This window comes from Styela clava, chromosome 6, assembly GCF_964204865.1.
Source record: "Styela clava chromosome 6, kaStyClav1.hap1.2, whole genome shotgun sequence".
Taxonomy (NCBI): domain Eukaryota; kingdom Metazoa; phylum Chordata; class Ascidiacea; order Stolidobranchia; family Styelidae; genus Styela; species Styela clava.
In genome coordinates this window covers 16563017-16589838 of record NC_135255.1, presented here as the reverse complement: position 1 = coordinate 16589838, position 26822 = coordinate 16563017, and the positions used below count along the sequence as shown (strand labels likewise).

Here is a 26822-nt window from a genome sequence, read left to right as displayed (position 1 = left end):
TCCAATTACCAACATGTAATTTTGATATATTTATTGTGGGGCTCCGTAAATAATAATCAACCACTTCACGGACTCCACTAGACTTAACTAGCGGATTAGGCAATTATTCTGAAATAATTAAGAAAAATTAATATTATGTGTGTTCATCAGCTAACAGAGGTAGGGAGAGCGCTATCGAGCATCATGGCCACACAGTTCATTATTCATATAAAGAATTTAGCAGCTGTGGAAATCATTTGTTAACTGAAAATATTGTTGATAAATTTACTAGTGTTGCCAGCTGAATCACGACTTTGAAATGTGAGATTGTTCATATAGTGTGCAAAAATAAATAAATGCCACATGAATACACTTGCGTAAGTCGATTATACAAAAGTTACTGCTGGAAAAGTTTGTAGACCTATATGACACAACAGTAGAATTTGTTAGCGAGCGTGAAGTGTTCAAATTATTTTAAATCAAGCAAATTAAACTCTAGGGCCTGCAAAATCCAAAATTTCCGGTTTAGTTGAAAAAACAAAATAATCTACTGCCTGGTGTGCAGGACAAATCTTGCCCGCACATCTGGCCAAAGGTGAAATAACGGGTAAAACTGGTTGTTGTGATTGATTTTCAGATCTTAAACATATGAACATCACTAATTGCCTTGCCCTTTCTCTTTTATCGTGCGAAGGTAGGTTTGGCTGTCGGGCTGACAAGGTACAACACTAGCGAAATAATGACACCATGAAACCGGACATTCAAAATTAAATTATACCTTTGGATTTACTGGTCTGTGCTTAGAACGCAAAATCAATTCCAAGTTTTATTGCAAACAGGGTTGCTATTTTATGCGTAGCATTTTCCTGGATTTGTCTTCAAAAATAAATTTTCAAATTTCATAAAAATTTATGCTGATTTTTGTCGAGAAATAACTGATTTGGTTTGAAAGCGTAAGGAATAAATATGGGAAATACTTTGTGAACGAAGGGCTTAGAACTTTTTACTACGAGAAAAATTCGTTTTTGAAAATAAAATCTATGTTAAAATATTGTTGAGACCACTAAGTTAAACGGTACACCATTTGAAATTAACTGTTTGAATGAATTTTGATTGTTAACAGTCATCGCGGGTAGTAATCATATATGGGTAATGAATATGGGAAATACCTCAATCACTTTTTTGTGTACTCTTAAGTCTTAACCCGTTAATTAAAAAACTCACGCATACGTTTTTCTCTTATGATTTTTATTCAACCAACCATTTTCTTTGCGTAAAAAGTCGTTACGTTTTGTCGTCCGTCCCTCAAATTGGGGTTTGACCACAAAGTTGATATTCGACTTTGCACCGACGTGTTGTCACACGCTTTAGCAACGTTTTTAATTTCTTTCAATTGTTTGAATTCGACAAAATGTTGTCTTAACAAGTTCGATCGCTCGATCCCGGTGCACGTTTGGCAGCTAAAGTCGAATTATGATTTAAATGCAATCCAACACTCACAGTAGCTTTAAAACTGCCAATCTTTTATCAGTATGTTATCGCTTGATTACGAGCCAGCTAAATCGAAGTTCTGGTTGAATGTTTTGCAGTTCGTGGGTAGTTAAATATAAAATGTTGAGAGGCACTGTTATGTTGAAAAGAAATAACACAAAATTGCTACATGAAGTGTATTGCTTTTGACATATATAGAAACAGGAATAAGTTAAATGTTTATTAAACTAGCGGACAAATACTGAAAGATGCCTAGCTAATCAAGGAAACGCCGAGATATTCGTCAAAGCTGATGATCCTGGGGTGACTTCGTATGCTTCAATGAAGCGCAGAAATTAGGCAGGTGTAGGTGCGCAATTTTTAAGATTTTTACTCAAAGCAATACAATATCCGCGTTCTACCCCCATAATGACAATTATTTCTTGGTTTGGTATTACATTGCCATTCAATGAGCTTACCCAGATATTGTAAAGAAACCTGTGGTATATATAGCATCCTACTGAAATTGAATAACTCACTGCTGTGATAAACTTAATGATATTCGATGTTATTTGAATTTTTTGATATGCAAAATAATTCTAATAATTTCCCAAGCGTCCTCCCAATTCCTCAAAATTCACAATCTTCACAATCTGTCGACAAAACGCTGCGCTGTTTTTCTGGATCTCAGAGAATAATGTTATGCACCCGGTCCAATGCTTTATCGAAACTTCTAAAGTTTTGGCAGCCCTGCCGCATATTTCTATCATGCACACTCATTGATCATTATTGTTGATTTCTGCATCGCAAACTAATTTTTGTCCCTGAAGTTACGACGCGCTAATAAAATCATATGACCCGAAACCAAGTATAAACACTTTTGTATAAAGTCATTCTTGCCTGACTTTTTTGCGTTTTTTTTGTAAGTTTTGGATTAGACGCTGAGCCGGCTCGTAATCACTATTTTATTAGGCAAAAATACAAATTCTTACTTTTTGTTTCATTCTAATTCAATATTTTGTTGCCGGCTTCACAGGTGTAGAAAGCTTAGGGGCCACTTAGTTGATCATATACGACACACACACAAACTCCTATTCAGATAATTACGGCGCATTCATCACGCGGGCTTATTATTATGTACGCGGTTTGAAACTACTTTAAATCAGGCATAGTAGAATGATAGTCGATTTTAAACACTTAGCAATTTACTTGGCCGATTTTATCGATGCCTTACTTATACTTGTAATTGTGGATCAACGGCCCACAGAGGAATTTGTACTCTATTTTACACTACTCTCACTCCCTCAAAATCTTTCGGCATTTCAGGCCATGTTGTCGAACTACAAGTCAAGTAGAACACGCGCTGCGGAATTGTTACTTTTATTTTAAATTGGTACACTCGCCAATAAACTGGCCAACATACATATTCGTGTCATATTCGAGAAAATGTTGTCATAATATATATAAGTTTGAGAGCCCAATCCAGATTTGCGTTGGGAAGCTAGAGTCGAATTATAATTTTATTTGTTTGGTGGGCGGTCCTTTGTACTAAGCCTCAGAGATACGTTCGTCATCGCACTTTGCTTGTGCTCTCACCGAAGAACTGTGGAGTAAACCCTGTGGGTCGTTTTAGACTTCTTTCCAACACCTGGTTCGCGTTTTCAATCAACGATCACCAACACGTAACTTGAAGATGACTTCGCCATTAAATTTAATCTTTAGTTGAAATTTATATCGTTGATATATTTTTCCACCGAAACAAACAAGAGAGGTCTTATGTTTAATTTAAAGGAAATGAGTTCTTAGGTATTTACATCTGACTTTGCTAGCTTTGTAATTCGTTGGCACATTTTCATATAACATCGTTACAGTTCTCTGACATTTGACTTTAATTTACATAAAAAGCGCCAAGTCGTGTATAAATTACCTCCATTTTGCACAAAAAATATTCCCATCAAAGAAAATAACTAAAGCCAATAATATAACGACGCGGGATTCTAGTGGAAACATATCAACACCATTATCCCCTATTTTGCTGCATTCCTTCTTTTACCTATTTCGAACTTTTCATCACCCATCGGTAGTATAAAAACTCCAATTATTGTTCAATCTCTAATGGATCATTAATTAGTTAGTTTTACGGTCAACTTGCACTCTGACTTTTGCAAATTTGAACAGTTTAAAGTGTGCTTGAATGTGTATTTTAATAATACTGAATAAGTAAACAATATTAGCAACACTTTATGATAATACCTCAAAAATAAATTCATTCCTGAAAGGAATTCAACTCATTAGAAATTCCAGCTTTGATCGTTAGCCAGACACAATTAACTCTGACTTCTATTGACTTTTATTGTGCGCTTAAATGTGGATTATGATAATAGTAGACAATCTTTGGAGGGAGCGTGAAGCTAATTAAAAATAAAAATAGTTGTTAGATTTGTCCTTATTTTGAATATTTACATTTCGTTATTGTTTAGAGATTGCGATGCCATCCACTTATTTTCAACGTGTTTTTGAATAAAATATGCTTTCTCCTTACTACCTGTAATTTGTAGCTTATAATTAGCTAATTATTTTTGTGGCGAGATGCGAGACAAATTCTAAAAGGAGGCGAGGCTTAAAGTTTGAGAACCACTGCTTAGCCAGATTTTCTAGTTAACTGATATTGATGTCAAAGTCGCTGCATGAAATAACATCGATGAGAGTAAAGTAGCAAATTGTGAAAGTACGACTTGTTACGTTACGATTCTGAAGCATTTTAGCTTTGGAATAAGGGAACTTATTTTTAGTGAGTTGGATACAAAAAAACTTCAACCACTGTATATAGAGAAACGTAGCACATAAAGTAATCTAAGATGAGTGACTCCATTATGTCTGAAGAAAACCAGAAGCAGCATATTTGGCGATGCGAAAGTTATATATTACGTTTATGTAAAGCGTAAAATATTAATATTATTTACGTTGTAACATACGTATATTTTGAATGAGGAAACTTCTTGTTCGATACAAAGAAAATATATTTTTAAAGTTTTCAATTCCGTCACTGTAATCAGTAATCAGTAGTTTATTTTCTCACCATACTAAATGCACACTTGATATACAAATTGCAATAAATAAATAAAAGGCATTTCAGGGTGAGGGGAGCCGCGAGAAACCAAATTTGGTTATCGAGCAGCGGCACCCATAAGCAAGTCTAACTGGTTACAACTATTGACTATAAGTACGTATTACTTGTTTATATTTAATCGAACTAGTAATCATATCCAGCAAGAACATAATTATAAATCTGTTTTGTGTTTGAACTGGTTCATGGGCTTTGTTGATTGCAGTATCGGTTCTGCTTAGTTACTGAAAAGTTTTACTTCAGCTCCAGCGCTGAACATAAATGAGGTGGATTCAATTTCAGAGGAAGTAAATTTGACGCAACTTCTTAGAGTAATGGCTGTGTAGGAATTCAAATTTGGCCAGTTTTTATATATATATTCCCCGTTTAAATAATAACAAGGCGAGGTTACTGAGAGGATATCGCGCCAGTTTAAGCCGGTAGGCTTGCACGTAATTTACGGATTTACGGAATTACGTAATTATTTGGAGTTACGGAAGGGAAGTTACGAATTACGTAAAGTCGTAATTATTGCATTGAAACGAGCTTTCTTCAAAGCAGTCAATTTCGTCTATTGCGAAAAATGAAAGCTCAACAAGTAGAAGAAGTTAGAGTTCCGGTATTCGCAGCCGTTTTTCTCTCTCTTGTTACGTAGGTGAAGGAAGGCATGACGCGTTGCCATTTAGTAACCTATTATCAATTATCCTATTATCTATTATCAGTTAAGGGGGAAGAACTGAGTAGGGCCGTTTGACGCCAACACACCTGGTTTTAACTTCTCCCGCAACTTAACCGTAGATGAGGGATAGAATTGCGTTGAGACCGGTTGACGCCAACACACCTGGTTTCAACTTCTCTCGCATCTTATCTAGCATGGCCATGGCCAATGTACATAATAACCGTAGATAGGGGGAAGAATTGTGTTAAGACCGATGGACGCTAACACGCCCGGTTTCAACTTCTTCGGGTGAAATGACTAATGAACGCAGGAGATCAATCTATCAAACACGGACTATCAAACATTTGTATCCATTTTACTTCTATTTATTATTTACTTGTTCCAGTTTTCCGTTACTTATGGTATATATGTTCCGTTTCTATTTTATTCTATTTTATAGTCACGCGTTTAAATAGTGGGAATCCCCCACCAAGTGTGGATTAGCAATGCTTAACCATTCTTTATTGTTAATATCAACACTTGATATATGAACATGGAATATCATACTGTTTTTGGCTGTTTTATTTCAGACTTGGGGTATAAACAGGAAAATATCCATAACCTTTCTACACGACGATCTTGTGAAATTTAACGAAGAGCTTTCGCGACGAATTGGAACCAAATAAGCGAAAAGAGCGATTGATCACTCGCGCCAATACCTCGCCGTGATAATTAATGTCGCGCTTATCAAATAGCAATATGGCGAAAAAAGAGAGATTGCGTAATGAACCAAAGCAACTTCGTCTTCTCGGCATCGGTAAAGCGATTGAGACGAAAGAGAAACAGCAAAACGACGGATTCCTCGCGGACCGCTAAAAATTTAACTGCTATCATATATAATCAAATATGAGCCAGTGTGTTTATTCTGTGCGAGATCCATTTTCTATTACAAAATCTTGATGTTCTGTTTACGGTTTTATCGTTATATATCAGTCCAGACTTGGCCTTGCTCATAATGTTTTTCACAATTCCTCTCAATATTTTGGCCATATATGATTAACTGTCTTACCAAATGCAGTAACTTATTTTGATTTATCGTCGACTTGAATACCACCGGCACTCGACCAAACTTGTGTCAATCTTGGCCGATAGGATCGCCGACTTGAGTTAGCAAATAAATGTCGTGAGTGTAAAATAAATGTCACAAAATGCATTGTTTTGCGATATAACTTTGTATTTTCGGAGAAGGCATATCATATAAGTTCGATATTTAAATTATACGCAAATGAATAATATTTGATCTAAATTTATCGCAAATAATGTTATAAGCATTCAGTCCGCGAAATGATTAAATGTAAAATGAAGCATGGTAATCGGAATATCGTCAATAAGTCGACATCAATAATTATTATTATAAAATGCTAACAAGGCAGTAATGTCGGAGACGATGCATAAACAAGTCTTCGTCGCGAGGAAATCGCAAGTATAATCAAACGAGAGAATACGCTCGTCGTTGGTTAATAAATTAGAAACCCGTAATTTTTATTCAGTACTAAGGTGATTTTAAAAAACTATCGTTTCCATAAATATCCGTATACCAGTGTCGGTAATGATAAAATAAAATTGATCGCATAAAAATGGGACGGTTAATTTGCGAAGGTGATAAAGGAAAACCAAAGCTAACACAAAAGATAAAAACAGAATAAAATTAATTTGAATTCACTCCTTGATATTTGTCTTTAACATCTGCCGACGGCGTGTAGTACTGCCAAGAATATGAAAACCCAACTTCAATGTCCCATTCGGAAAAGAAGTGGATTCAATTGGTTGTTATGGTAGGTTTAAATGCGTGGAAAAATATCGCAATTACGGGGTCATTACGTAATTGATATTGCCGTAATTACGGAATTGATTTTTGTCAATTACGTGCAAGCCTATAAGCGTGTGATATCGAATACATGTTTTCAAAGTTTTGCCGTATGTGCAGTGCAGTATTTACCGTCTGGAAATAAGGTGCCTTAATTAGGTATCGTATGTACACTATACGCATATAGAGCAGTTTTCAAGGCAACCTTGGTGACCGTAGTTTCTTGACTTTGTGACTTTGATGACTTTGTGTAGTTCAGAATCATAGTTCCGCGTATAATGGGGATTTTCCGTGTATGAAATATTCGCTGTAGGAGATCTCATCGCGGAAAATATCGCCGCATAGGAAATATTGCAAGAGCATTTTGCTGTAAAACAAGTACTTGTGAATGAAACGGTTATGTTTAAAGGGTTATGGTATGCTCTTAAATAACGAATCTTTTTTAAATAAGACGATTTTTCATACATTTTCATTTTTTTCCATGCGCGAAATTCCCTAGAACCGGAATTTACTAATTTATTTGCGATATCCGAGACATAAAAATTCTTCATGGTCATCCTGGCAAGATGGTATTAGGCCGCGAGCCGATGCCCTGAAAAACGCCTAGAAAGTGAGTTTCGTAGCGCACATCAGGTAACTACCTGAAAATGATTTTAAAATGTTCCTTAAAAATTCAGTAACAAATATTGCCTTGTTCCCACTTCCAAAAGTTGCACGTTTTACGGAAAAGACGCTTTTACTACAAGAAATATGTGCTACGACCTGTCCTATATTCTCTACATTTTCGGCAATGAACAATGACTTCTGCATGACGTAACAATTGAATCGAATCAGCTGTTAGCGAGCGGATGAATATTATTCATTACTGCTCGACCTTGCGTTGAGTTGGGCAGCCTTTCCATAGCCCTGTTTAGTTATTATTAGTTAAGTTATGCTAAGACGTTGTTGAAAAATGTATTAAGTAAGTTATTAAACACTTGTAGATCCTTACCACGGATATGGGCCGTGAGACGAAGCCTTGAAAACGCCCAGAAAATGAGTTTCGTAGCGCACATCTGATAACTAAATAAATTCTTCAGTTTTGTGTGAAAATGAACATACTGAACGCATTACAGCTTGTTCCACAATCCCGATGCGAAATTGAATATAAGAGGTTCCCGGAAATTCAATAACCATAAGTTCACAACACATACATAAGAACTATGCAATTCGAGAGCCCTACAGCACACTAACACAAAAGTATTCCTGTAATGTTCTGCCTGACCAAAATCGGACTTCCTCAGTCAATCATAATTTATTAGGTAGATTACGAAAAATATGGCATACATGTAACCAACAACAAAAAATATTTTAATTGTGTGGCAGGAGTGGCGAGTGACCTCGAAAGCAGCGACACCAACAACGCTGATTCACATTAGCGAATAAATTTTATGTAATAACTACAAGCAATTTACAACAAGAACAGCATAAAAAGCTATATCCATTTTATAGAAGCTATCAAACGTATTTATTTTTAAGAAATGAAGTCACAAATTAACATCGTGAGCACGAAAACACAAATAAATCAGTTATTTCTCACCTAGAAATTTACCGGAAAGGTCAAGAAAATTAAATGAATGAACAATATGTACATAACATAGTGAACAGAAATATTACAATTAGTCTTTTTTTAGTTTGTGTGGTTATGTATTTGAACAAAGGCAATATTATTTCTAGAAACAGGACTACGACACTAACAAATGTTCGAAAAAAAATTAAAATAAATGATACTTATTAAATCAACTGCAATATCTAATTCACTTTCTTCCCAATTGTTTTCGAAATCCACTATCTCGAAAATCGACTTTTCCTCTATAAGTGTACTGTGATTTTGCAGTCAATACAAAAACAAAAATCTGTGCAATTTAAGTTGATTTTGGCCCACTTGCATAAATTATTTTGACTATTTTTCTTACACTTGCAGTTTGCCAACTCAAGAACTGATTTGAGGGCCACGTGCTTCTTCAGTGAATCATTGTTGGGTGGAGAGTATAATCCTTATGTTTGCCAGTTTTAAATAGACGTGCCCTGATATCTTTTACATTCTTCATATCCTCTTCATATAGTGAACAAACAAATTCCACAGCTTTATTTATTAATGCCTCGTTAACCTCAAAAGATCTTCATAGTTGAGAAAAAATAATTGAAAACCTCAATGAAGTCTCCAACATGAGTTTGATGGGCAGTTCCAATTGCAGAAAAGTGCTAAAGTATTTCTATATGAATAGCCCATCTAAGCTGTTTGCAACTATTATGATTCTCATATACCTTTACGCTTCAAGACTTCTTATTTAATCCATTTTATAGCACTGATAGCAGCAGGGATTAGAGCCTGCGTTAGGTCGGATTGGTGGAACATTGCCGTCTCCTTTTGTAGTACAGCATCTAAAATGAAGAAGAAAATCATATTTGGAACAGCATGAGTGTAAAAATACCACTAAATACTAACTAATACCTTGAATACATAATGCATTTTATCTGATGTACTCAATGAGCGTATATATGCTCATTGCATGTACTACAGTCCAGCAGTGTTTGCATACCAGTATAGACTAGCCTATATCTACACTAAATTTTGATATATCACAGTCTGAAGTGCCCTATGACAGTATGAGTATGGACTATAGGCCTAGACTATATTTTAAAACATCAACTGTCTGTCTACAACTTGATTTCTCACCTCTCAATCGTTTCCAATGCTACTTTCTTTCCACTCCGGCATAACTTACCGTATCATTGCTTCCCAGGTTCTTGTCGACTCTATGAATTTAGATTTAGACCAACCGACATTAGTACTGTAGTAAAATTGATTATTTTCTCCTCTTTCACACAACCGTGCATTACACTGTTACAGAAACAGCCATTAATTTCTATTTCCAAATATGCTGTGGCCTATATAGTAGTATAAGTCTGCTGAATAGTCAAGAAGAGTCATTAAATTAATCATAAACATTTCATGCGAGCCAGAAAATATCGTTGTTTGTGACATATTATTCTAGGTCTAGCCTTTCTTGGAGTTACCGCACCGTACCTATTTAACAAAGTCTTATGAGCAAGTGCTCAACTAAAATTGCTATTTATGGTAAGGATATACAAGTGTTTAATATCTTACTTATACTTTTCAATACCTCCTTAGAATAACTGAACTAATAATAACTGAAAAAAAAACTATGGAAAGGCTATTCAACGCAAAAGCGAGCAGTCGTAGTACACCTGATATTCATCCGACCACTGGGGATTCACCTACAGCTGACTTATTTGATTGTCACATCATGCAGAAGTCTGCGTTCATTGGCCCATGATACCGGAAAAGCAGAGAAAATAGGACAGATGGTAACACATATTTATTGTAGTAAAAGCGTCTTTTTCGTAAAACGTGCAACTTTTGTACGTGGGAACAAGGCAATATTTGTTACTAAATTTCTAAGGAACATTTTAAAATCATTTTCAGGTAGTTACCTTATGTGCGCTACGAAACTGAAAGATAAATGGCCTCGGCTCGCGGCCTATATCAAACTATCGAAACAGATCCAAAATTAGGCTAGTCCCGAAGTATGTGAACCAAGATGGCAGACACCGGAACATAGTTTTTGTACCAATTTAGGGTTATGCCATAATTTTAGATACAAATAATACGAAAGTCACTTGGCTAGTCCCCGAACTCGTAATAGAACTAAAATAAGGAAAATTGGAATAAAATTATGGCCTAACCCCAATCTGGTACACATACTGCGTTCCGGTGTCCTCCATCTTGGTTCACATACATCGGGAGTACCAAAATTGGAAATTGATAAAACATAACGATCGACCAGCCAACAGTTCTGTAGAGTCTCATTCGATTCATTTATTTCAGAAACTATCTGTTGAGGGTTTTTACACCACTTGAAACACCACTTGAACGTGAGAACGTACGTTCGAGAGAACATGAGTAGAATTCTTGTGTGGATTATCGGGAAAATTATGAAGCCCGCACTTCAGCAATTTTCAGTGACTGAGAGGGATATTAATTCAGTGATCCTGTCAGTAATGTTTAATTTAAAGTATAGTCCATTTAAACGGGCGTCGTTGAAATCACGAGTGAGATATATATTGTAAGTACAGTAAGTGTAGCTGTTTTCCAGCATTAATACATTGTCGGGACGACCACAGTGGGCATATACCATATATATATATATATATATATATATAGCTTTCGTAGAAAATCCCCGCTACGAAATTAATAATTATCCCCTTTAGAGTTAGGAATGCAGATTGCGCTCAGAGTTCTAATTTTCAAATCATTTCTAACCCTAACTAGACAATTACTATTTTAAAACGTGGAGCGGGTTGTTTTTTTCAAATATCACATTTTTACGTCAGTGGCGGGGGCATTGTAAAAAAGATCCCTTGTTTTTCAATTCAATTTTTCAGTGAATTGATTAATATTACGTTGATTTTTGCCAGTAATGTTTGGAGTATAGTTCATGTCAACGTGTGTTGTGGTAATAACGAGTTAGATATATATTATTAGTACAGCGAAAATAGAATTAACCGGACAGTATTAACCGTGATAATGCCTTCATTTTATGAGAAAAATGTCAATACATGCACTCGAAATCCAAATTATAGCGTCATAACAGATTAGTTGTGGCGTCTTTGCACCAGAGGCATCTTACAATTAGCATAGTCTAGGCTAAGGTGTCTCATCGTTTATATCAGTAGATCACCGCCGATGTAAGCATATTCTTCATTATCGCAACCCATTCGTTTTGCCACAGGCTGCCCTTGATCTGATTGCTTTTGTAATAGGCTCGTGGGCAAAGTTTCATGATTTTTCTTACTCAAAACGTTTCTCTGATATCTCGGATAAACATTCCGGTTGAAATCGTATGCCTTTGTGGAGATACAAACGTGGCGATAAATGTACGCAATAGGAGTAAAAGTCAAAATAGGAATTTTTACTTACATTTTCGAAATTATAATTCCGGCTGCATGTGCAGCTGCCAGAATGAAACGTTTTGGCGTAGTTTCGTGGCGATGCAAGGGGTATTTCGATAAAAAATACAGAGAAAAAGCCTTTGTTTTAAAACATGCTGTTTTTTTTAAATTGATAAAAAACAAAACCCTATAAAGTCCGGTACTAGGTGGCGACTGAATTACGCAATAATTTTTATTTTGAACGTTTTATACGCCTCTACCAAGACGCCGTGCTAGCAGCCTGCTATATACACGAGCACCTACTATATTTTTGGAAAAAAACGAAATCGGCGCTTTAGAAGTGTGTGTACCAATATGGAGGTTACGGAGGTAACTAATTTTATTTGCCTACTTGACACCAAGTTGTGTAAAGGAACTGATATATATAAGCAGGGACTATATTCACTTGGCTAACATAGACAGTTCCCGAATTCGTAAGAGAACCAAAATAAGGAAAATCGGAATAAAATTTTGGCCTAACCTGGTACAAACACTACGGGAGTAATACGAAATCTTTCCATTTGTTCAAACGCCATCTCAATTCAATAAATCCGGAACCTATGCTGAGAACATATCGAACACAGAACACAGTCAAGTCTATGCTTTCACCCTCAGGCAAACACTTAACATTTCTGACCGACAAATTACTAAATTGACACCTTTTATTGGTACTTAGGACAATAGAATTGCCAATACAAATGTTATTGCGGTACATGAGATATCAAACATATGTTTATTTTAATTTGACAAATGAGTAGAGCGTATGGCTGGGCATTTCGAATCGAATAGTGTAAATTATACGAAACGTTTCAGATGAAAATTTCGGATCACCGCCATATTTTTTTTTTTTATCTGCCAACGGTCTACTCTAGGTGAATACCTCAATTTTTCTTATTGCAGCTATATTTTTCCAATGCAATTCTGACATATGACTCTTTTTTTCGTAGTGAGTTACTGATGAAACACGTTTCTTAGTGTGTGGGAAAAATCAACCAATTGACTGAGTAATGGATTCTATGTTCCCAAGTAATTCGTGTATCTGAAGAGCTCATTACTTAAAATTTCATTATCCTCCAAGTATTCGATATTTGATTCGAAAAAAATATTCGATTTAATTCTGAAATCATCATGTATTCGAAAATTCCCAGGCCTGGCAGTAAAAGGGCAGGATGTTGTTAAGTACAGGTTTATCTATCTAGTAATAACTTGACTTGTACTCCACTCTACTCCAGTAATAGCCCGAACTGTAATTCGAATTGGGCAAACAAAGATTCATATTAAATATACTCACGACCCCTTGTTTCCGAGAAAATACCTTTTACATGGTACAAGAGTTAGATAACTTCAACGCTAAGTTCTACTTTAATTTGTATAACTGAATGATACTCGATTTTAAACGTTTTATTTCAGTAACAAAGACCTTCTGAAACTTGACTAAATCTATATATATGAATATGGAGCAATAAATTGATAGAGTTAGATTTACAACAACGTGCGTATACCTCACCAACACTCTCATAATAACATAACACGTCAAGAGTACTCTGAATAAGAGTTGACTATCTTTGCATTGACCACATAAAGCAGTGGTTCTTAAAGTATGGGTCGCGACCCAAACATGGGTCGCGGAAGGTTTAAAAATGGGTCGCGACAAGGTCGTCAATGCAAAGGCAATCTAAGAGGAGAAGGAAGAATTTTCAGCTTTCCCAATGTTTCAATTTAGCTTCTAAACTATGGTATTTACAAATAATGAAATATAAAATTTCATTCACGGAAAGAACTGTCTTGAGCTCAATGTTACATCACAATTCTTATATGCCAGTCACTTGTATTATTTTTATGGTATCGGTAACCAATAACCATGCACGTCGCTTGTCGTTGTGTTGACCGCGTGGAATGTCGTCTTAGTGGATTAAAATAACCATAAATGGGTGTCTTTTTGGTAATGTAAATTGTAATAGACGACGCAATGCAAAAGCTCGCTTCTCGACATTAGATTATTCAATATCTAGAGAAAATGTGACTTCATCTCGAGGCACCATTTACCGCGAACGAAGCAGTGTGTGCACATTTGATGAGTAAAAAGTTGTATATTACGAGAGATACCGAAGGCCAGCCAGGATGTCGTGTTTGCGACGGACAGCGGACGCCTTTCCTGCTACAATTCGCGACAAGGCACTTGTGCGAGCGAGGATATTTGGCACTGACGGTTATCAAAACTAAGCTCGCAATCGCCTCGATACCCGTGACAACTTGCGTATTGCGTTAAGTAAAATAGAGCTGTGTATTGAAGATATAATGAAAAGGAAATTTCAGTTCCATCAATCTCACTGAGTCAATGGACTGTTTCTAATAAATAGTTGTCTGTATCTGAGTCAAACTGTACTAACATTAAAAACACAGTTTGCGTTATTTAGGATTGGGTCGCGAGTATTCATAAAACTCAGATTTGGGTCGCGCTCGAAAAAGTTTAAGAACCACTGACATAAAGGGAAGTAGTTCTCATAAAACTAACAAACTGAAACAACATCCATGGATACTCCAAGTCAACAGGGTCATCGATACAAATAATTCTCGCCATAAATCAGGTGTCGAAGTGAGTTTATAGAGTGGCTTGAGTTTAAGAGTATTCATACTTAAGAACGCGTTGTTTGGTGGCTTTAGGCTGTTGTCGTGGTGATAAATTTGTCTTGAATAGATTCAGATATTTCGTCGTGCAAAACCAATACACGATATGTAATAAATAAAAGGCATGTAACAAAATACAAAAATAGATATCGGCTTGTTGCAGTTGACGAGGTTGCGAAAGACTCAAAGAGTCAACGACATACCTCGTAGCTGAATTGAAGCGGCAAACACAGCAACGGAACAACTATATATTAAATATTCACCTAATTAGACTAGATTATACAAAAAAGGAAGAAAAATAAGAATACGAAAAAAACTACGTATGCCATAATGAACATGGAATAATACCTTAGATTAATTAGACTCAATCATACAAAAAAAAAAGTTTAAAAATAAACTACGGGATGCGATAATAAATATTGAGTATTAAAACGTGTACTTGAGACAATCATACAAAGTAAGAACAACATAAATGACGAGATGCCACAATGACTATGGCGTATTAGATGGCACAACAGCGACATCGCTCATAAATAACAGTTGTGCTTGTTCAGAGTAAAGTTCGCCGAAAAGACCTAATCTAACAAAACCATACAAGTAGCGGTAGTCTACTAAATAATGTTTTACATATATATTATATATCACTTTTTTAATCTTGCGCCCTTATCACGCATTAAAAAATCTACTCGTTTACCGTTTTTAATCTTTTCTTTACGGTTAGAATATTACTAATGAGTATCATATATGATATGTATCCATTTTACATCAAATGGTGCATTGAAAGAAATTGAAGTCTATGGAAAGGGGCTATATTCACTTGCTTAACACAGACAGTCTCCAAACTAGTAATATAACTAAAATGGGAAAAATCGGAATAAAATTATGGCCTAATCCTAACCTGGTACACACACTATAGGAGTACATTTTAAATGAAATAACCGATAGCCGATAAAATATATTGAAACATGCTATTTTGAAAGGCTCAAAGCAACAAAGTGTCATTAAAACATAATTCGCTTCAGTCCACGGAAAAGCGAATTTCAGACGCCAAACGTTTAATATATTTTGGAATACCTTTGTGTCACACAGCATGACAATCTACAATTGGTTGGTTTCTGACAATAAATTGCTTGGTATGGTAAACAAGTCACTAGCTACTGAGATAAAATTGGATTACTTTAAATCCCTCTTGAGCGACGTGTTGATGTTTTGTAAAAAAATTACAATGGTAAGAACCAGGCAGCCATTTTTATTTTTTTGGTTGAATGCCGTGGAGGTATTTTCTAGAAATGAAGTCTGAATATTTGAATTCTGTAATAACCAACTCGCAATCCTACACTTTTTTTATTTAGAGTTCATGTAGGTCATGGTACCTTAGTCGCCCGTAACGTTACACAAAGATCACATATTTATTTCTGAGCGAGTGCGCTTGCTTGCTTGCGAGAAAATTCCCGCCCCAAAAAATGAATTAACACTAAAATCAAGTTATTGGAGACCGAGTATACATTTGGATAGTTTTAGTGCATTGTCGTTATCGCTTAGTTGCTTTGCAGTTGCTCATTTTGAAATAAAAATCACTTTTCACATCGACTACTATACTAATTTCTTTACAATTTACAAGTATAGTTAAAGATCCGTGTGTGTTCCTATGAATTTTAATCGGCATTTATTCATTACTTTTGTGAAACGCCCTACGTGCCATTGGGGTTGAACAAATTTTACTTATGCTGGTATTCTAAACATGAGCAGAACCTTCATGATCGATCACAGGATTTCGTTAACGCAAATATTAAAAAGCGAAATAGATACATATTTACTTTTCAATCATTTTACTTTCAGGAGACAATAAACGTTTTTGCGGCCTAGAAATTATGATTTCGTCTAATTTTAATTTTTCATTAATTTCCCACACGGCAAAACCAAGTTCTTGTACTAATTACGCAAGGTGAAACGAGATGAAAATCACGGCGGGCAAATAAACACATAAACAAAGAGAAGAAGAGTTCGATGAATGATAAAGAAACGACTCTGTTCCCGCATGAGTGTTTAGAATTTTAGATAGTGCTTATGTTTTCTTGCGCTAATGGTTTGGTTTATGCGAGACTAACTTCTTATCCTTCTTCTTTGCTTTTGTGCCGGCGGATCCGTATGCATATATTGCAAGGATGCTGTAGCAAGAGTAAAGATGACTATCCTAAGCGATTCAAGAGTCTTGCTGCACACTAACACAAATGTATTTCTGTAACGTTTCGTGTGACCAAGGTCAGACTTCTTCAGACATACATAGTTCCAACGTTACAGAAATATATTTGTGTAAGTGTGCAGCAAGACTCTTGAATCACTTAGGTCCTTATGTTTGTTTGAACTTTGATATTTACTGAGATATGGTATCATGTTTTTGGATTCGATTTTACGCCTTGGTTATTATTTTGTTTTCTCTGCCTTTTATATAAAATGGATATATGCGAGTGTCATTTCTATATTTGAAACGTTGGCAAATTACGTTTTGCTAACACCGGTTGCGCTGAATTTATTCTCGATCACGGCATTATAATCAATGGGCAAACGATAAGATGGAAAATAGAAAAACTGAGTAGCATTCAAAATAGAATTCCATCACTTAAAGGCGTGCTAATATTTTTCAGTTGCAGTTTAGACTTCAGTGTGTGCAGAATTTGGATATGTTACTTTTATGTATACACTGTATATATAATATAACACCTAGAGGCAAAGGCATTCCCAGCGTAATACATAAATACGAATGTTTACCATAAAATGTAGCTTGGTAACACATATTACATAGATTCGGAAATATTTTCCAGTCTGGTGTGGACCTCACAATCGTATTAAAAGTGAAATGAAGACTTGACATACAAATACAATAAAATACCAAATCGCACTCATCAGTGTGACTAAAGTGTAGCAGTGTTTAAATACAAATGTATCTTATTTACGCTGTGCTAATAATATTTTACTTGTTATTTCCACGAAGGCTTTTGACTCAAACTGTACTTCGAACATTACTTAAGGAACTTCAAATAATATCACTCAATTTATATCTTTTTTAATCACTGATAATTGAATTGAAAAAATATGGGATGTTTTGTAGAAGGCCCCGCTACTACAGCATATATGAGAGATTTGCGAAAAACACCGCCATATTTTGTAATAAAAAATTTGTAATTGTCTTGTTAGTGTTAGAAAAGATTCAAAAATTAGAACTTCATGCGCGATCAGTATTCCTAACTATATCTGAATGATTACTATTTTTTAGTCCGAGCTCTGGCGGGGATGTGTGTTTTAGCGGGATATTTCTACAAAATCTCCAAAATATGACCACTGCGGTCTTCCGAAAATGTATCAGTGCTAGAAAACAAAGTTACCCTATTTTCGCTGTACTAATAATATATATCTAACTCGTTATTACCACGACACCCGTTGACATGAACTATACTAGAACATTACTGGCAAAAATTAACGTAATATCATTCAATTCATATATTTTTAATCTCTGAAAAATTGAATTGAAAAACAAGGGATCTTTTGTACAATGCCCCCGCCACTGATGCAAAAATGTGATATTTGAAAGAAAAAAAAAACCTCCACGTTTTAAAAAAGTTATTGTCTAGTTAGGGTTAGATATGATTTGAAAATTAGAACTCTAAGCACAATCTGCATTCATAACTCTAAAGGGGATAATTATTAATTTCGTAGCGGGGACTTTCTACGTAAGCTATATATATATATATGCATGTATGACCACTGTGGTCGTCCCGACAATGTATTAATGCTGGAAAACAGCTACACTTACTGTACTTACAATATATATCTCACTCGTGATTTCAACGACGCCCGTTTAAATGGACTTTAAATTAAACATTACTGACAGGATCACTGAATTTATATCCCTCTCAGAAATTGCTGAAGTGCGGGCTTCATAATTTTCCCGATAATCCACACAAGAATTCTACCCATGTTCTCTCGAACGTAAGTTCTCACGTTCAAGTGGTGTTTCAAGGGGTGTAAAAACCCTCAACAAATCGGATGAGATTCTACAGAACTGTTGGCTGGTCGATCGTTATGTTTTATCAATATCCAATTTTGGTACTCCCGATGTATGTGAACCAAGATGAAGGACACCGGAACGCAGTATGTGTACCAGATTGGGGTCAGGCCATAATTTTATTCCAATTTTCCTTATTTTAGTTCTATTACGAGTTCGGAGACTAGACAAGTGACTTTCGTAGTATTTGTATCTAAAATTATGGCATAACCCTAAATTGGTACACATACTATGTTCCGGTGTCTGCCATCTTGGTTCACATACTTCGGGACTAGCCTAATTTTGAATCTGTTTCGACAGTTTGATACCATCTTGCCAGGATGACCATGAAGAATTTTTATGTCTCGGATATCGCAAATAAATTAGTAAATTCCGGTTCTAGGAAATTTCGCGCATGGAAAAAAATGAAAATGTATGAAAAATCGTCTTATTTAAAAAAGATTCGTTATTCAAAAGCATACCATAAGCCTTTAAACATAACCGTTTTATTCACAAGTACTTGTTTTACAGCAAAATGCTCTTGCAATATTTCCTATGCGGCGATATTTTCCGCGATGAGATCTCCTACGGCGAATTTTTCATACACGGAAAATCCCCATTATAAGCGGAACTATGATTCTGAACTACACAAAGTCATCAAAGTCAAGAAACTACGGTCACCAAGGTTGCCTTGAAAACTGCTCTATATGCGTATAGTGTACATACGATACCTAATTAAGGCACCTTATTTCCAGACGGTAAATACTGCACATACGGCAAAACTTTGAAAACATGTATTCGATATCACACGCTTAAACTGGCGCGATATCCTCTCAGTAACCTCGCCTTGTTATTATTTAAACGGGGAATATATATATATAAACTGGCTAAATTTGAATTCCTACACAGCCATTACTCTAAGCAGTTGCGTCAAATTTACTTCCTCTGAAATAAAATCCACCTTATTTATGTTCAGCGCGTTTCAACTGGAGTAAACTTTTCAGTAACTAAGCAGAACCGATACTGCAATCAACAAAGCCCATGAACCAGTTCAAACACAAAACAGATTTATAATTATGTTCTTGCTGGATATGATTACTAGTTCGATTAAATATAAACAATTACTACGTACTTATAGTCAATATTTGTAACCAGTGACCGAATTGAAAACTTTAAAAATATATTTTATTTGTATCGAACAAGAAGTTTCCTCATTCAAAATATACGTATGTTACAACGTAAATAATATTAACATTATACGCTTTACATAAACGTAATATATAACTTTCGAATCGCCAAATATGCTGCTTCTGGTTTTCTTCAGACATAATGGAGTCACTCAGCTTAGATTACTTTATGTGCTACGTTTCTCTATATACAGTGGTTAAAGTTTTTTTTTGTATCCAACTCACTAACAATAAGTTCCCGTATTCCAAAACATGCATATGTATGTCACTACGTAAGCTACATAAACATGATGCTCTTTACATAAATATAACACATAACTTTTGCAACGCCAAATATAACGCTAATCAACAGCTACTGTGTCATTTGCTGTGGCCGTCTAACGTTTAAGCAACAATCAAAACTGGGGTTACGTGAAACTAACTACTAAGAATGCTATAGCAAGAGTGAAAATGACTATTCCATTTAAATCAAAAGTCTTGCTGCACACTTACACAAAGATATTTCTGTATCGTTTCGTCTGACCAAAGTCAGACTTCATCAGGCAATCATTTTACAACTATGCTTGTCTGAGGAAGTCTGACCTTGGTCAGACGTTAGTCGTTGGTCAGACGAAACGTTGAAGAAATATATTTCTGTAAGTGTGCAGCAAGACTCTTGCATTAAATAGATATTGTTCATAAAATGTAACTTTTACGTCACACTTACATGGCCCGCCAGTCTAGGTGAGCAAAACTTTTGGCTCCCGATTCATAAACCTTGCCCAATCCTGCTTTACACTGTACCAGCATTGTAGGTGTCTCTGCTCAAAGACATCTCAGAGCTACTCGCGACTTCTATCACACAAATAACGTTAAAGCAGTACGACAGCCATCTATATCTATATCCATATCTATATTGATCTGTTTGAGATACAATTGAACGCTCCTCAAAAGAGATTCCATGATAATCCGAGCATTTTCATAAATTAATAACATCGATTTTGGAACACCTCTATGGCGAAAATGTATGTGGGCCTACTATGTAGGCTATATCGTCGGATGAATAAAGTTTCAAAGGCCGAGTCCATTGTCACGAAACAAAAAAGTATAGTCAGTCGAGATAACCATAGTTTATTTATACGAAGTACTTGCTATACGTACATAAACAAAACACGTGAAAATAGGAAAAAAATTCAATATTTATGTTCGTTAGTTATTTGTGAAAAGACGAAATCTTTCCATTTTACCAATCAATTTTTCATTCTACGTGTGTGGCGAGCATGAGGTTTTCAGACCCGATATCTTTTACCTGCGACAGTGCTTGCGTATAGATTCAGATTCAGATTTTATTTTCGTCATGCAAAACCAATATACGATATGAAAAAATAAAAAAAGACATATAACAAATTACGAAGACAGATATCGGCTTGTTGCAATAGACGAGGGATCGCGAAAGACTCAAAGAGTCATCCAGTCAGCGACACCTTGTAGCTGCATTGAAGCAGCAAATATAGCAACCGAACAACTCAATATCAAATAGTCACTAAATTCGACACAATCATATATATAAAAGGGACAACAAAAAGAATGCCACAATGACCACGAAAAGTTACCTAAACATTCACTTAATTAGCCTCAATCACAAAAAGGAACAACAAAGTGTGAAAAATAAAATACAGGATGTCATAATAACTATGGAGTATTAGATATGTACCTAATTAAACTCGATCATACAGAGTAAAAACAAAATAAAATCGAAATAAACACCGAGATACTACAATGATCACATCGTATTATATGACTTAACAGCGACATCTGTAAGAAGGATATGCCTCAATGACAACAAAGAATTGCGAAATAATGCTGACTAAGCATACACAGTAAACCAATATGGCGTGCCCAGCAACGGGCTTCTGGCTGCGAGAATCAATACCGTATTTAACGGATTTTTATGTTGAAAGCGATTGTTAGTGGCTATTAGAGTAGTGCAGAATAATTATGGGTTCTGCAGTATTCGTGGCATATAGGTTGGGCGGAATATATTAAAACAAGAACAGTACACAGCGAGCACACAACTTGACGAACATGGATGGGAAAAGCAGCACCACAGGGATAGGGGCTGACGGACAACTCGACTACACGGACAACTCACCAGAGACAACTCGACTACCTGGAGACCTGGTGAGTTGTCCGTCTTTTCGCATTTTCTACGATGGTGTTTTAGGTCTATAGAAATGCGTTTTTGATATTTTTAGTGCTCAAATGTCGAGAAAAATACAAAAATATTCTCTAGAAAGCATTTTTATTTGTATAAGTGGCTTATTTTAATCATGTTGTATGAATACAAATACAGTCTACAGACGAAATTGGAGTAACGTTAGCGAAGTTAGACTGTTGACTTATAGGACTGTGTTCGTTTAATTTTATGAACTTTATTGGTATTAAATGTTTTGAATGAGCACATTTGAATATATTAAAACCTTTATACTTCACAGTAACACTTAAATATTTATGAATGTGAGCTTAGTAGTCTGTGGTTGCAGTAGTCTAAACTCGCCTACGGCAGTCGCCCGTCAACTCACCAGTCGAGCAAACGCTCTGCGACGTGACGTCATCGATGCTCGAGGTAAAGACAACTCGACTACCGAGCAACGAGAGGCAGACAACTCACTAGTCGAGCAATCGCTCTGCGATATAGATGCTCGAGGTAAAGACAACTCGACTACCGAGCAACCTCACTAGTCGAGCAATCGCTCTGCGATATCGATGCTCGAGGTGAAGACATTGCTTTGCAAAACGCAGACTCAATAGTTGCATAGCATTTACTTAGTGCCGACTGATATTAGTTGTAAGCCAACTCACCACAGCAAGGTTTCAGTCATAGAGTTAGAATTTCTTTTTGCAGAAGAAAACCAGGAACAGATAGGCACTGTCGCTGCGCTTGGCAAAGAAACTGGGCCGAAGAATGGATAAAAGATGTTTAAAATATGATATTTGAATACTAAACGTTATGGGGAAATTTAATGGATGGAAGGTTTTGTTTTCTTTTTCGTTACGAATATTGAATTTTATTTGAATACTAAACGTTATGGGAAATTTGCTGCTTTACATACTTACTCTTTGCAATACTGCGGCCCGTAGATCCTTGAACACCTCCGAAAAAGAGAGTCCACAGATAACTCTCCTTCCTTAAACTGTTCCCAAACATGTTGCACCCTCTCGTTGGCTTCCGCATACCTGCCGTTGACACGCCCCACAACATTCTCTTCCAAAATATCCACAACGTCCGCCTCTATCCCTATACTTACCTCGTACATTGTTGAGATTAAACTGTAAAAAGGCATATTTTTCCGAGTTATACTGTTGAAATGGCGGTGCCAACCTTCCAGATGATTGTTGGTTCTTATTCCTACGTCGAATACTGACCAATCCTTGGGAGTCCAGACACTGTTGTATAACCATGTGTTTTGAAAATATTCGGCGAAGTTCTTGAGATCTTGAGTATGCATCTTTTCTTTGAGTGATTTGAACCTGGACGTGATAAACATAGCAGCTATATAGCACAGCGCCATGACATGCTTTATCAGGTCTCTTGTCCCAGCGTCCCTAAAACAAAATAAAACATGTTAAAACAAAAGAAGTGGAAGAAGTACAAAGACATATATATAAATATGGTTAACCACTCACTTGTTGTATAGGCGAGCCAAATTATTGTGGCGCACATTCTTCATGATGGCATGAGTGAAGTGAAAAGAGCATCCCTGCTTTTCGACGTCCAGCCATACTGAAGAAAGTGCTTGCCACGTTGCGGCTTCGAAGTCCAGTACGAATCTCTTCACACGTGCACCGGAAAACGAAAGGGTGAGTAGGTTGTTAATTACATTGAAGATGTGGACGTAGTCAATTTTCCTGCGCCGGGACATAAGGACAAAAACCAACGGAATTCGAGCACTCGCCGCTCCTGATGAACGCATGGATAGAAAAAAGTTGATAAAATGGGTCTTTAACCACGTCGAACGTCCCATCCATATACCAGCTTTTTGACTTCGACAGGAGTGAAAGTTGTTTTCTTGTTGAGAAGATTATGTGACGTGCACCGTTTACTATAGCGTCGTCAACTAAAAAATCCTTTGGTATGTGTTGTTGTTTCAGTGGCTCCTCGATTGTATCTGGGTCTGACGGTCTCCGTGCATGGATATCAGTGCCAGATTGGTGATATGAGATTAGATAAGGTGCAAGATCGGTGATAATGATGCCGCACGCCGAGATTACTGCTCGGTTATCGCCGAGTTTACAGCCTCATTATCAACAACACATACCAAAGGATTTTTTAGTGCCTTTTTGTGGGGCGTGTCAACGGCAGGTATGCGGAAGCCAACGAGAGGGTGCAACATGTTTGGGAACAGTTTAAGGAAGGAGAGTTATCTGTGGACTCTCTTCTTCGGAGGTGTTCAAGGATCTACGGGCCGCAGTATTGCAAAGAGTAAGTATGTAAAGCAGCAAATTTCCCATAACGTTTAGTATTCAAATAAAATTCAATATTCGTAACGAAAAAGAAAACAAAACCTTAGGATAGGATTCACATATTTATCCCGGGGGAGAGGAAAGCCGATAAGACGGCTTATCCATATGGCGAACCACGGCCTCTCGTCCGGTTACCATTCCAAGTCGGGTATGGGATTAGTTTTTACTGTATTGTTTGTTTTCGGAAGCATGGACTTGGTGGTGGAGGAAGCCGTAACCGACCAGCGGTTACGTGAACCACCCAACGACGGCGAGGAGTCCAGCAATCCTCTCGCACATAACCATCCCTACATGGGATTCGAACCTGCGAACCCACGCAGAGTAATTAGAGGTGCGGTGGCGAGCGTATTCCTAACGCTTAGCCCGTTGAGCCACACCGCCGCGCCTGACTAAAATAAAAACCTTCCATCCATTAAATTTCCCCATAACGTTTAGTATTCAAATATCATATTTTAAACATCTTTTATCCATTCTTCGGCCCAGTTTCTTTGCCAGGCGCAGCGACAGTGCCTATCTGTTCCTGGTTTTCTTCTGCAAAAAGAAATTCCAACTCTATGACTGAAACCTTGCTGTGGTGAGTTGGCTTACAACTAATATCAGTCGGCACTAAGTGAATGCTATGCAACTATTGAGTCTGCGTTTTGCAAAGCAATGTCTTCACCTCGAGCATCGATATCGCAGAGCGATTGCTCGACTAGTGAGGTTGCTCGGTAGTCGAGTTGTCTTTACCTCGAGCATCTATATCGCAGAGCGATTGCTCGACTAGTGAGTAGTGAGTTGTCTGCCTCTCGTTGCTCGGTAGTCGAGTTGTCTTTACCTCGAGCATCGATGACGTCACGTCGCAGAGCGTTTGCTCGACTGGTGAGTTGACGGGCGACTGCCGTAGGCGAGTTTAGACTACTGCAACCACAGACTACTAAGCTCACATTCATAAATATTTAAGTGTTACTGTGAAGTATAAAGGTTTTAATATATTCAAATGTGCTCATTCAAAACATTTAATACCAATAAAGCTCATAAAATTAAACGAACACAGTCCTATAAGTCAACAGTCTAACTTCGCTAACGTTACTCCAATTTCGACTGTAGACTGTATTTGTATTCATACAACATGATTAAAATAAGCCACTTATACAAATAAAAATGCTTTCTAGAGAATATTTTTGTATTTTTCTCGACATTTGAGCACTAAAAATATCAAAAACGCATTTCTAAAGACCTAAAACACCATCGTAGAAAATGCGAAAAGACGGACAACTCACCAGGTCTCCAGGTAGTCGAGTTGTCTCTGGTGAGTTGTCCGTGTAGTCGAGTTGTCCGCCTCCCGGGATAGGTACGGTACGGTACATACCGGTATACAAATATAATATTTCTAGACTAATTGCAACTGGGCTTATAAGCATCTAGGTATAGGCTCTTCAGTGCATGTTTATACAAGTTATAGGTACTGGTCCTAATGCTATTGGGGAGATTATTCCACAATTTAACACCAACAAACTTGATTGAGTTTTGGGTGAGTTTGGTGCTAAAACGATTTACATAATAAGAACTGCTAATAGAGGTCCGTGTTCCATATGAGTGAACATTGATTTGTTTTGAAAAATAGTTTGTGAACGCAGGAGGGAGTTTTTTGCAGTGGTGTTGGTGCATCAATTTCAAAACTTCTATTTTGTAAATGTCTGCCAATTTAATAATTTGAAGGTTATAATAAATAGGACTGAGTCGTGAAAAATAACTAGCGGCAGATATTGCACGGATTGCTCGGTTCTGCATAATTTCAATGCGATGTAATAATGTTTTAACAGCTGAACCCCAAGCAATTATGCCGTATTGGATATGGCTCTGGAATAAGGAGTAGTACACCATCCTTAGTGTTGTTGGTGATGTAAATCGTCTAAGCTTGTAAAGTATTCCAACCGATTTAGATAATTTAACGGATAATTTGGATAAGTGAACATCCCAATTCATTTTACTATCTAAATATATGCCAAGATATTTATAAGAATGGACATTTTCAAGTTCTTTGTCATCAATTTGTATTACTGTTTCATTTTTAGATTTGCACTGGTGTGGAGATATTAACATAGTTTTTGATTTGCCAATGTTCAGTGTTAGTTTATTAGACCGCATCCAATTTGATACTTTCGCAATTTCAGAATTTACTCTCAACTGAAGAACTGCACAAGATTTGTCGCTGTCGAGAAGATTGGTATCATCAGCAAACAATTTGGTAAAGAAGGAGGAACAACAAGTTATGTCATTTACATAGAAATATTCGGGAGTATATTCATTAAGCGATTCTCATTCGTCGTTAAATTGGGTGTTTGACAATTGTTCATTGCCCGGCAGTGAGCTAGTTGAATGTTGCACAAAAATAACTGAACTGA

General features: G+C 36.5%; 2 protein-coding genes across 5 annotated transcripts in view; one reads left to right on the top strand and one right to left on the bottom strand.

Annotated features, from left to right (window-relative positions):
- Positions 1–24248, bottom strand: part of LOC120330887 (uncharacterized) — a 394767-nt gene extending 370519 nt beyond the window's left edge. For 2 of the 3 annotated variants that reach the window (XM_078113699.1, XM_078113701.1), the window contains exons 1-2: positions 23599–24248; positions 23029–23517 (exon numbers count right to left, since the gene is read on the bottom strand). In XM_078113699.1, coding sequence (XP_077969825.1) covers positions 23029–23517; positions 23599–23936 — 827 coding nt within the window. In that variant the 5' untranslated portion in view covers positions 23937–24248. The remainder of the gene's footprint in view (positions 1–23028; positions 23518–23598) is intronic. The other variant, XM_078113700.1, reaches the window with a different exon arrangement.
- LOC120333357 (deoxyribose-phosphate aldolase-like) overlaps positions 1–26822 on the top strand; it is a 128111-nt gene that overhangs the window by 23985 nt on the left and 77304 nt on the right. The window lies entirely within an intron of this gene.